At 37.4% G+C, this 13282-nt stretch overlaps 1 protein-coding gene across 1 annotated transcript in view; it reads right to left on the reverse strand.

Annotated features, from left to right (window-relative positions):
• Nucleotides 1-256: 256 nt before the first annotated feature.
• brinp3b (bone morphogenetic protein/retinoic acid inducible neural-specific 3b) overlaps nucleotides 257-13282 on the reverse strand; it is a 37353-nt gene continuing 24327 nt past the window's right edge. The window contains exons 5-8 of the mRNA XM_082173785.1: nucleotides 7171-7276; nucleotides 6630-6866; nucleotides 4797-5019; nucleotides 257-3943 (exon numbers count right to left, since the gene is read on the reverse strand). Of these exons, the coding sequence (XP_082029911.1) occupies nucleotides 2827-3943; nucleotides 4797-5019; nucleotides 6630-6866; nucleotides 7171-7276 (1683 nt within the window). The 3' untranslated portion in view covers nucleotides 257-2826. The remainder of the gene's footprint in view (nucleotides 3944-4796; nucleotides 5020-6629; nucleotides 6867-7170; nucleotides 7277-13282) is intronic.

The following is a 13282-nucleotide window of genomic DNA, read 5'->3' on the forward strand; positions in this document are numbered from 1 at the left end:
TGATCTCGACAGACACTGACTTTTTAAGATTTGTTGACTTTCAAATATTAATATGCAGCGATGCTGTTTCTAGAAACAACTTTTTCTCCTCAAAGAATTTCATCCTTTGACGAGCCTTTTTCTTTTATTTATATCAGGGCAGATACTGTATATCACCCTGACATTTCTGACTTCATCAAACGAAAATGAATTTAAATTCAGAAATTAAAAACATTTTCAAGTCTAAATCAATGTATAAACTGCATTCGTAATGTATTTTGAAGAAACTGATAGATGAGCATCTCACCATTGATCCTTATGTTGTATAAAAATTATAAGATAATGTTATATAAAACATATCACTTTCATTTCCTGAACTTCCACTCTATGAAAGTCGATGGGAACCTATATTTGTTTGGTTATGGATGTTCTTAAAAAGATTTTCTTTTGTGTTCAGCAGAAGAAAGAAAGTCATATAAGCTTGGAACGACATGAGGGTGAGAACATGGGTGAACTATCTCTTTAAATAACGGTTTCTGATGATAAGTGCATGTCACACCACCTGTCCATGTTGACATCTGCCGAATTGACTATAGCTTCGACCAAATGATAGATGAATGCGCGGCCAAATACCATAGAGTTTGATTGGATGCATGGCCTTTGACATCAGCAAAAAGAGACTTTGCATTTTAATTATTTGCATTCAGTGTTGTTTCTTCCCTGCTGTCTGTGATCCAATCAGATCAGACTTGCGACCCCTTGCACTTTTCTTCCAACATTTTAGCATGCCATCACTATGGTTGAATTGCTGCGTGTACCCACAGTGAACCACACTGACACACTGGAAATCTGGTCACCTTATGTGGCGAGTCACGCTTGTCTGCGAGATAGAAACATGGGGACTTTAACTTCACAATGCTGCTGTCAATCACGACCACGCAGCACTCTGGAGCAGCAGATGGTTTCGCAGAACCAAAAACAAATTCATCTGAACCCCAGCAACCGAGGTAAATAGCTCACACGCTTTGAACAGACTCCTGCTGCCGTGGAGAAGGATGTTTGATAATGGGCTCTGTCCAGGGTGCCAGCCTTTCGAGCGCCGCATGTCTCCATCTCCTCAGTGCTCATCCATCACACCGGGAGCGATGACGGAGTGGAGGACTGAGGGAGGTCACTCTCCTCATCGTTATTCGCCTGCTGATAAGTGCCAGCGCTCGTCTCTTGAGGACCGCACATTTAGGGCACTAAATTTGCCACAAAGAAAGTAGGAGGAGACCATATGCCGTCCGTCTTTAGGGGTTGTTAAGAACCTCTTCACACACTAAGGTGTGATGGAACGTTGAAGGATGAGTTGGAATATGCCATGTGAATCAGGCAGGAAATAATGTTTATTAATGACCATGTGATTGATGTTTCAGAACGCAAATCTGATTTTGGCGTGAATTTTAAAATGAATCTCAGGAATGGGAAAATTGCTTTCCATTGACAGATCAATACATATTTATGTATTTCAGCAAATTAATTCATTTGAATATCCGTGTACACCTGAAGCCATTACTAGCTTGTTCGCTTCATCTGATGTCTTTATGCTGTAGATCTGGATTTCAACTGGAATGACACATTTGAAGGAATAGCAGCACCTCTGCTTTCAGTGCCAACATAACTTTTAATGGTGTACTTCAGTATTCTCTTTCAAAACTTACAGGACTGGATTTAAAATATATTCCCTACATTCATATTTTATATATATATATATATATAAGTAGGGGATTAATTATTGTCTTGGTGTAATTGTAATTAAAAGCAATACAAAAGGGTTGTATGTCACATGCATGACTAGAAGTGTAAGTGTGACCAAACATGTTCAGGTCGCGTTTCACCCCAAAATGAAGGGGACAAAAATGTACAGTCATATCATGAGATATATATAATGTAACGAGAATAATTTGGTGTCGGTAAGATGTTTTAATATTTTTGAAAGAAGTCTCTTATGCTCACCATAGCATTTTGATAAAAACAGTAATAATGTGAAATATCATTACAATTTAAAATAACTATTTTCTATTTAAATACTTTAAAATGTAATTTATTCCTGTGATGCAAATCTGAATTTTCAGTATCATTACTCCAGTCTTCAGTGTCACATTATCCTTCAGAAATCATTCTTACATTGCTGCATTATCAATGCTGAAAACAGTTGCTTAAATAGTAAAAATTAAAGATAATTGCAACTTTTTATCTCACAATTCTGACTTTTTTTCCCCTCAGAATTCCATGATATAAAGTAGCAAATGCGTGTCATAATGTCAGAATTGCATGATATATTATGCAGTTCTGACCTCATAACTCACAATTGTGACTTTATATCATGGAATTCGGAGAAAAAAAAAGTCAGAATTGTGAGATAAAAAGTTGCAATTATCTTGAATTTTTACTGACGGAAACAAGCTTCCATATCTTGATGTGTTATTGAGTTTCTTTAGATAAAATTTAAACTAATTTGCGAAAGGAAAGTTTTTGTTAACTTTTTGTTAAAAATACATTCTTAACATTTTCTATTGCAGAGTTGGGATCCAGCCAACCATAATCAGTGTGCTACAAAAACAAAACAAAATGTTAGATCTTTTTTAACTAGGTCTTTTTTGCCTATTTTATTTAATTCAAATATGGCAGAATTGATAAAATTGTGCAAAACTTTGTTTAATCTGAACTACCATTTGAACCAAAGACATCAAATATATACCATGTCTATGAACAGTAATGACTTCATATCAAACAGCAACAGTTAAATTAACTTCTCAGCGAGTAAAGCAAAACATCAATGGCAAAAATAAATTGGTTTGCTTTCTAACTACAAAGTTTCGCAGCTTCGTACTCTTTGTAGAACGGCTGTTTGGCACTAAAAGTCTGCAGTGTGTTGAGTATTCTCTGTACCTCGGAGCTGGACAGTTTGAGCCTATGTCGGAGTAGGCAGGAGAACAGATCTAATGGCAGTGGTCCAGGAGGAGACAGTCTATTGACCCGGTATCGGATCTCCATTAGCTGCAGCAGGGCAGAGTCTTGAGATCCCTGAGTGTACGGATAGTCCAACTGTAGGATCAGGTCCTGGATAGCCTCGGGGTCAAAGTGCATACTGTAACCAAACAGCTGCATGCTGTTGATCTTCATGTATCCAAAGTTCTGGGAGGAATCCATAGCTTCTAGAGGCTCGAAGTAGACCGTATCGTTCCCCTGAGAGGACTCGGTCCGAATGCGGCTCCTCAGGTAAAAGTGAACAGTCTCAAAAAAGCTCTTCCACCGGTTGCCTAAAGTCAAGGTCCAATTGAAGCAATCCAAAGGAATGTCCAGCTTGGTTTTCTCCCAGTCCGGGTAGCTGTTTTGATTGATGGGCATAGTCCAGCTTTCTGAATGGCTACCGCCAAAAGGGTTGACGTAGACGGACAGCGCAGGCTCTAAGGTGGAGTTCTTGGTCATGCAGATCTGCAGCGAGATACCCAGGAGCATGTGGACACGGTTGGATTTGAACTTGTTGCTCTTTAGCGTAAGCAGCATCCTCTTTCTCCAAGACGGGTCGAACCAAACGTTGAGGCGCACGTCGTTGCTGACGAAGATTGCATGTGTGGTGATGCGGGCGTCTCTGTGTTGCAGTAGGTAGCGTAGCTCCAGGTCTTGTAGGTCCGTCTCAAAGCCCAGGTAGTGGTCTGTGGGGTTGGGGACGGCGTATTTACAAACTCCATGACTGAGAACGTAACCTGGGTTGCAGCTGGAGCAGCGGGTGCGGTTGTCCACAGAGCAGGAAGCGCAACGGTGGCCATCACCCACTTCGCATGGGACGACACCCTGGCACGAGGGGTTCTCGTACGGACAGGCACAAGTCCGTAATTCCTCTGTGTAAAATCCCAGTTGGTTATTCTCACTGCAGTACAGGATGGACAGGGTGAACTGTAGCCAGTAGCCCAAGGGTCTGGGAAAATCAACAGTAAACAAAAAATGTGAGTAAATAATTGTATAGCTTGTAATGTATTCAAATAATTGCAAAGATCATAAGGCAATGATTCGCAACAAATGGTGACAACCAATAGACAGTTTTGTTTAGCAACAGCACTAATTGGTTTCTAACCTTCATCTCTGCTAATATCTGCCTTTGAAAGCACTGGTAGGACAAAAGTAATCCATTAGTGCAGCAGTAGCCTCAGAGGCTTTAGTGGGTGGTTAAACAATAGATTAGTCATTAGTCTTTTATACTCGCTTGGAGATCGGGCTTGGCTAAACAATTGCGCTTTCAAATCAAAATCCAGTAGTGTAATACTCATTCAAAGTGTTTTCACAATCTCAGAGGTAAATTAAATTGCTCAGAGGTTACCCTTTCAAAGCTCAATGGACTTGATCGAGATTTTACTTATGTTTAATTTATGTATCATCGACACATTACATAAAAAATAGACACAAAAGAAACCATTGTTGGTTTTAAAACTTTCTGATCGATATGGGCCCCAAATATTGATTTACTCACTCCCATTTTTGGGGGAGTATTATCCGTTAAAGCAAAAGTCTCCATTGGTTGTCCTTTTCATTACTGTCTAGGAGAAACAACTGAGATATTGATTCCCTATGGGATGGGATAGAAAAATATACAGTTTCAGCTAAAACTAAATAAATGAGAAACTTCTTCAGTTTAATGATGCACAAAAATTCTGAATTCCTTATAGACTAAAACTTTGCAGCTTTTCATGTAGCTTCATTTGCATAGCTTGCATAATTATACAACAAAAAATTAGGATTCATGGGTATAATGTGTGCCTATAAATACATTTTACCTCTCCCTTAGAGACACTATTTTGGGCTGAATGCGGCATCTCTTGCTGAGGCTGAAGAGCTTGTTAGCAGTTCGTCGGGTCTTGGAGAGCAGGAGGCTAACGCGGCTTTCTAGCTGCCTGTAGCGTTGCTGTAGAGCGAGGTCTGTCCTCCACAATGGCTGGATTCTTGATGAATTTAGAGCGCTCTGTGTTGGTAATTTACCCATGAAGCTCTGGAACTCATCTGATGAAAATGGAAATGTGAATTAACAGCATTTTTGTGATTTTTTTTTTTCAAAATGTAGTTGTCAGCAAAATACTAGTCTCAGCCTCAGACGTCATGACGCCCACGGACCGTTGGCTGAACGTCTGATGCATATGGCACACAAAATTGGAAACACTTCAGGAGTTTCGAAGTCGTCATCTGAATGGTTGAATTCTACAGGATTTCTGGGAGACGTGTGTGTCACGTTCTTTAACGGTCCGCATGGAAACAAATATGTCGTGAAGCCAAACCCCCTCATCGAAGAAGAATGCCGATATAATGAGCGCTTATCAGGCTCAACTAAACGCTGGATTTTCAAAAGTATGTGAAGTTTGCGGCATAGACTCTTTAAAATACGTCCAAGAGTTTTTTTAAGTTATTTCAGTACTCGGGTGTAGGTCCGATACTGTGCTCATGTACTCGTACTTGTACTCGTAAAACTACCCCGATACAACCGCACCCGATACCACTTTAAGGGGCCGTTCACATGCGCGTCACTTCTATTATGAGCGTGATTGCCGTGCGCCTACATTTGAAATAACAAATTTGCATGCACAAAAAAACACGATATGTGAACGTGACAGTAGCCTAGCCTATCATTAGATGAGCAGGTAGTTGGAGGAGGAGTAATTGGAGCTGTTTGGAGATATTTTAAGATAAGCGATGATGATAAAAGTAGAGCAGACTGCAAACTCTGCTCTGCTAAATTATCAAGAGGAGGGGTGAGAAATAGCTCCTTTAACACAAGCAATTTGATTATACAAGTTGTGTAGGCCTATTTACTTTGTTACAGTCAGAAAGTAAAAAACATCTTATGAAAATAAAACATTGTTAGAAGAACTGTAATGGTAGGCTATTATTAAGTACTCATATCGGTACTTGGTATCGGCAAGTACCCAAATGTAAGTACTTGTACTTGGTCTGAAAAAAAAGTGGTATCGGTGCATCCCTAACTGTAATAGTGTTTGCCTGGTTGCTATAGGCCGATTGTTTTGTATATTGTAACACAATGTTTTTCTTAGAGCAAGCTTTAAGATAACCGATAAAAAAGAGAAATGATAAATAATTAATACAAATGTACATGCCAATTTAAAAATTATTTTACTTAAATTAATCAAATCAAATTGTATATTTTCATGAGTAGCCATTCTGTGTTATTTTAGTATTATTTATAAACTATTGTAGGTTTTCAGTTTTCATTTAAGTTTAACATTTTGTCTTTTTTTTTTTTACAAAAATGAAATAGCTTTTACATTTTTATTTCAGTTCAAGTTTTAGAATTAATATTACTAAAGATATATTACTAAATATTACTGATTATGATTATATTAATTATTTTTAATAGTTTAATAGCTTTGGTTCATAATAACTACACTGATATCAGGTAATAAGTGGGATAATGCACAGTCAGCCGGTCATTATTCCTTAAAAAAAAAACTTCAGAAGAGAATTTTTGGTGAAGTTCCCAAGGAAGGGAGTCTTGCTAGTTAAGCAGTCTTGCGGCCTAAGGGGGACAACCAGCACCTCATGAATGGAGGGGACAAAAAATGCTCCACAGAGAAAAAGAGAAAATCAAGATGTAATGGCACCTGAGTCTTGAAATTCCTGGTTCTCCTGTCTCCAGGCCTCCCTCATGCGCTCCAGATAGCTTTCCTGGGAGCGGATATCAGCCTCGGGGCAGTTACACTGGGGAAACTCCTTACTGCATTGGCACCAGCAGTCATTGTCTTTGCACACAAACTGGCCTTCAGCATTGCAGCCTATGTAACCTAAGGCAGCCTGAACAAAGCTGCTACTTAAATAACTAGGCAGAATAGCCTGAAGTCCTAGAAGGAGAAATACAGAAGTGTAAGGTCGACCACACATGCCTTTGCTTTTCCATGGCTGAGAGTCAAAAGGGCCTCAGTCTTGTCAGTTGCTAAATCCTTTAATCTAATTAGCAAGCACAGTCATCTATCAACATTCAAGTTTTGTGTATAATTAGCAGGCTAATTAGACAACGGCGGCATCAACGCTTTGATCATGTTGCTACCATGGCTCATCACACAACCTCGGGAAAACACTTTAGAATTAACAGCAGAATGAGGGGAAGTGTTTTATGAGGAAGTGTGGGATTGTGTATATCCCTACCTTGCAATTGAACTTTGTTCTCCTGGCTGTGAACCAGAACGGAGCTGACAGAGTCGAGGTTGTCATAGTTACTGCACCCCAAAGGGCCGGTCCTGGTCTCAGTTACCTGGAGATAGAGAGAGAGAGAAGCAATTATTGGCTTTGTCTAATAAATTGATTAAAGCGGCTGGTGAATATCAAATACAACTGGACATGTGGGTGAGCGAGTTTCAATGTAACCATCTCAACAAAAAACTACTGTTCTAATACTACAGTAAAACACTGCTGTTCACTTTCAGAAGTTGTAGGGATGTTTTCTTGTCACAAAAAGAATGTGAAACACTATGTAGGTTATATCATTTTAAATATATTTGAAGGATAATTTAAGTTTATTTTACACACTTTAAGCATTATCGTATCGCATATCAAATATTGCATTATTTAATGAGTTATCGCATAGGCTATTGCAATTTTCTTCAATATCGTGCAGCCCTAGTATATATGTATGTATATATATACACAACAGTTCTTTCTGGTTCTTGAATCTGATTGGCTGAGAGCCTTTTCCAGCCGTGCGATATTCCCCCAGTATCAGCATTGGAACCATTTCACCGTTTGTATCACTCCGCTTCCAACATTTCTCACTGAGAGTGTTATGGCAAACCACCATGATTTTACAAATACTACTGTTATTATGTCACGGAATGTAGTTTTAAGAGTTTTTTTAGGTGAGAATGTAGTTATTTAGATCTCAAATATGCGACTTACATGTAAACATAGCGCATATTTGACAATTTGTTTTGACATTTCCGGAGATTGAGCTCCAGGCCGTCAGCGGCCATTCAGCGCTCATGTACTCGCCAAAAACAGCTTCCTCTCGGCCAGTCCTACGGGACTTTGCTGCTGGCTCTTATTTACATAGTTTAAACATGAGGTATTATTTATTTTGGGTATCAAGCGGGCAATCTTTGGTATTAATCTTTTAGGCCTACTTTTTCCAGAGCAAATTGATTTGGCCAAGGGCAAAGTTAAGTTTCATAACTTTATATTTAAATGAAATCCTGTACTAGCTGCTTTTGTACTTTTGACTGAACTGTTTATTTCCTATTGTACAAAGGTCTTATACTTTTGTTTATTTAAATATTATTTTTCAATAAATATTTTATGTAAATAACATGCCATATTTGGCATTGAGAAAGGGTCCGTTAGAGATTGTGATTTCGACTTCAGTGAAAGTAAGCTACGTTATTGCACCATTAGATGGCTGCAAAGACTGTCTTTAAGAGTGAGTCAAGAGCAAAGTCTTTTACAGTATATTAAATGGGACTCAAGGTTGTAAACAATAAGATGCAACTTACTAATGCATTGACTAGAGCTGTAATGTAAAATTCTCTAAACTGAAAAGGACAAAGACATTGCTTTCCTCAACCGGACATTCAAACTGATTTTGTGATTATGGATATAAGATTGACCTTAAGAATATCAGCTAGATATGCAGGGTAATGCCCTCACTTAGTCGATCTCTCTTTCTCTCTCATAATACTCTACTCGACATAATACAACAAGCTTAAATAAAGTGACTCAACGTTCCTTCATTACTAATTCTAAAGTGACATTTCAGAATTAGTATAACGGAGGCTTGACCTCAACTGTTAAACTGCCAACTTGAGATTTAAATCCATGGAGGAAGGAAGTAGTTCTGTACAAAAGAGGGTTTTTAAAGACTGTTGTTTCTTATTTATTTACACTTGTGCTGTCAGACTGTTAAATTTGGTCACACTTTAGATTAGGGTGCAATTCTCTACTAACTATTAACTATGACTTAATTATAGTTTGTAAGGTAGTTGTTAAGTTTAGGTATTGGGTAGGATTAAGGGATATAGAATATGGTCATGCAGAATAAGGCATTAATATGTGCTTTAATAAATAATTGTGTTCTAATAAACAGCCAATATCCTAGTAATATTAATTCTAATAAAATAGTTATTGGACCATAAGGCTTTACACCAGAAGCCATTTACAATTTAAAAGTGTGTGTGTGTGTGTGTGTGTGTGTGTGTGTGTGTGTGTGTGTGTGTGTGTGTGTGTGTGTGTGTGTGTGTGTGTGTGTGTGTGTGTGTGTGTGTGTGTGTGTGTGTGTGTGTGTGTGTGTGTGTGTGTGTGTGTGTGTGTAAAAATATTTATATTGCAAATTAATGCTTTTTAATTAATTTGCAATAGAAATATTGCAAAATATTTCTTTTCTTTTTATCTTTTTAATCATCAAAATTGTTCTTTGGATCTTTGGATCTTTTTAATCATCAAAGAATCCTGAAAAACTGTTTCCACCATTCTTTTTTTTAAAATCAGACTGTTTTCATCATTGATAATAAATGTTTCTTGAGCAGCAAATCAGCATATTAGCAGCAAATCAGCATCCTTGTGACACTGAAGACTGAAACTTTTGAATATATTACTTAAAAAAAACAACTATATTTGATATTTTATATCTGAGCATAAATTGTTTTAATTCATTGTTTTCAACTCAAATGTAAAAAAAAAACTCCTAATATTTCCAGGTTCTCCATGACTAGTTCTCATTCACTTCACTCTGTCTATTTTCTGTTTTGAAATATTATTTAAATCATTATATTTTTAAAAGTTTAGTAAAAAAAACAACAACAAAAAACAGCACTTTTTGTACTTGCAAAAGCAACAAACTATGTAGTTCTACTTCTGTTTGTGTAATGATGCAAGAGTTGGTTGCATCTGGTCCTAATTTATCATGAAACTAATTAGGTTAACATCACTGTATTTAATTAACATTTTTATTATCTTTGCGCAGCCCAGAGAGCACTGTTTGTCTCTTTATTCTGCGGTGGCATAAAACTATGGATTTTATTCAGCAAAATAATGTAAAAGCTGAGATAGTTTATCATTTATGTAAAAAAAAAAAGAAATAAAAAAAGCTATAAAAAGTATTAAAACGACATGAAGTCAAGGGCAAGAATCAGCGGAGTGTGAGAGAAACAGAGAGTGAAAAATCACAACTTCATTACACCCACAGCAGGCTCTTACGCTTCTGGAGGGAGATTCATTAAATCCTAAAAATTGTCTCTGAGGTCCGAGCCAGCTCATTGTCCCTGGAAAGGCCAAACACACAATAGGCCTGTTGTTGCACTCTGCATGTAATTGTGCATCAAACAAATAAATGAGAAATATCGTATTCTGAACGTGGTAAAATGACAAAAATATAAAGTGTGTTGTTAATTGTGAATATGGAAGGGAAGGGAAGATTTTACTTGTCTGTTCTTCATGCAAAGCTATTTAATGGCTTCAGAATATAGGGTGAATTTTATTATTATTACGTGTGGGGGGATTATTTGACATTTTACAACCTGAACTAACTATTATTATGCTCATTAAAAAAGCTAATAAAAAGGTAAAATTATCTGATATTTTTAAGGCCATATGATGCTCTTTTAAAATATTGAGTGTAATGGAATAGGTTGACATGCTTTAATTGCAGGTCCTCTATTCAGCCTGTCGGAAACGTGCCGATTTCTATAAAGCCCCTCCTTCTGAAAAGCTCAGAGTGCTCTGATTGGCCAGCTGATCCAGTGCGTTGTGATTGGCCACACCTCCAGTGTGTGTCAGAAATGTGAAAGCACCTAATCGCAAGCTTCAGCTTCCATGGTGTTAAGCAAATGTAAACACACAGTTAATAATGTCAGCGGTTTTACTTTATCAGTTCGAGCCCAATTCTGAAAATGCGGATGATCAAGCCGATTGATCGAATCCAAGTTTTTCACACTGTTTCACAGTGGTAATTTGTCTTCGTAAATAGCCTGTGTTGTACTCGCCCAGGTTCAGGAAACTGTCCTCTGTAAAATGTGGGTTGTACTGATCCAGGAACAGCTTTATAAATACATCTTAACGTCTGATTCCTAATTTCATCAATTTTTGAAAGGCCAAACTTCACATCAGACACACAGCATATCTGTGACATGAAGCCTCGTCATCTTTCTTAGCGTATGCCTTTGGGCGAGCATTTTAATAATATTTTACATTGTGACGTTTGAGGAAGACTTCGAGATTGAGGCGTTTTAGGCAGGTCTGTTTGATCCCTTTGTGGGACACTGCTTTGTAACGTTGCAGATCTTATACATGCATAAACAAACCACACTAAAGGACAAGGAAAACATTAAAAAGCATCATATGACATCTTTAACTATTTCCCCGCCAGCGTTTTTTTGTTGTTGTTGTTGCCAGCCACCGCCAGCATTTCTGATCATTTTCACAAAAGTTTCATGGATATCTGCATGCAATATATCAAAAGAAAGAACAAAGCCTTTTAAACAATCAAAAAAAAAAATAATTATTCTAGCTGAATGAATTATTTTTTTAATCAACACTTACATTTACATTTACATTTACATTTATTCATTTAGCTGACGCTTTTATACAAAGCGACTTACAATTGCTATATATGTCAGAGGTCGCACGCCTCTGGAGCAACTAGGGGTTAAGTGTCTTGCTCAGGGACACATTGGTGTCTCACAGTGGATTCGAACCCGGGTCTCTCACACCAAAGGCATGTGTCTTATCCATTGCGCCACCACCACCCGTATGGTGAACACTTGAATTCAGACCGATGATCAAAACACAGATGGAGTACATCGAGTCCATCAACACCCACAAACTTCACAGTCCTAATTTCATTTAGTAACATTAGGCAGTTTTGATTATGCTGTTTATTGATGATCACGTTATTTCACATTATATGTAGAAGCAGAAAGCAAGAAGCAGAAACAAGCAATAGCTTATGTAATCATATGCATATATGCATATGATTACATAAGCTATTGCGTGTTTCTGCTTCTTCTTCACGTCTTTTTGTGATGTTTGATTCTTGAAACAAATCATTCTTTTGAGCTGGTTCTCAGGAAGTAACCTGGTTCACTTATCGAACTGAATCAAACTTTTGTTTCCGGGTTGATGACGCAAGACGTAGCACGTCAGACTCAAAAAGAACCCAATAAGCCGGTTCAACCAACTGTGGAAGTTTGCCGAGGATTACTGAGGAGTCTGAGTGAGTGAGTTGATGATAATATGCAAGCCTGTGGCAATAAAGTTTTATTAAAGCCTGCAAAAACCTTTCTGTCGAGAGATGTTAATACATTTTACTTCAGATTATATTTTAAGTTGTTAAGCAGAATGAAGGAGTTTATAAGACTGGTTTATTCTTTCTATATACTTAAGACATGTAGATAATTTCCACATTTGTGCATCAATGTCTGTAATGTGTGCTGTAGGTGCGAAACTTTTAGAAATCTTATCCAAGATGTAAGCTACTCAAGTCGTATCCGACAAAGGATTCGCGAATGAAACTGTGACCGTAAACACCATTAACGTAAGTGAATGAAAGGCAATAATCAGAGATATGTGTTCAACAAATAACTTTTTATTGGAATGTTTCAAAATGCTTAAACACAAATGACTTTATTTGAATGTTTCCTTGATATACTTGAAAGTTGTTAGAAATGTGTAGTGCCATCATTGCATGATGACGTAAGAAACCGATGAATCGTTTTTTTTTTTCCTGCTTCATTCATTGAAACAAACTGTCCGAAAGCACCGGTTCGTGGAAATGAAGCAGACTTTACATCATTAGTCTTTTGATCAGGAGATTATGTACTCTTTCAGAAGATATGTCATAGCACCCCCTACCTTATGAAAGTGAAAACACGGAAAGCCGGAAATTTCCGTCAATGGCAGGGAAGTGTTGTATCATAAATGACGGAAGTTTCCGTCAATGGTGGTGGGGAAAGAGTCATTGGCTCAGAGTCATGATATTATTGCCTGTTTTAGATTTGTGTTTGTGTAATGAAGAAGTCACTGCATGTATACATGGCATTTTAATGCATTTTTTTATAAATTAATAAATTACATTATTATTATTATTATTATTATTAAACCTAATTAAGAGTCACATCTTTGACCATTTGGAACGACAAAGGTTAGTAAACTGTGAACTGTTTCTTTCAAAGCACTGATTGACACTGAATGACAACATTTGCCCAAACTCTGGGAAATCAATGCTAAAACAAATCTTTCCTGGTGAACTTAAAGACACTTTGGTAGTGAAAATGGA

The sequence above is a fragment of the Leuciscus leuciscus genome (assembly GCF_965113295.1).
Source record: "Leuciscus leuciscus genome assembly, chromosome: 6".
NCBI classification, from domain to species: domain Eukaryota; kingdom Metazoa; phylum Chordata; class Actinopteri; order Cypriniformes; family Leuciscidae; genus Leuciscus; species Leuciscus leuciscus.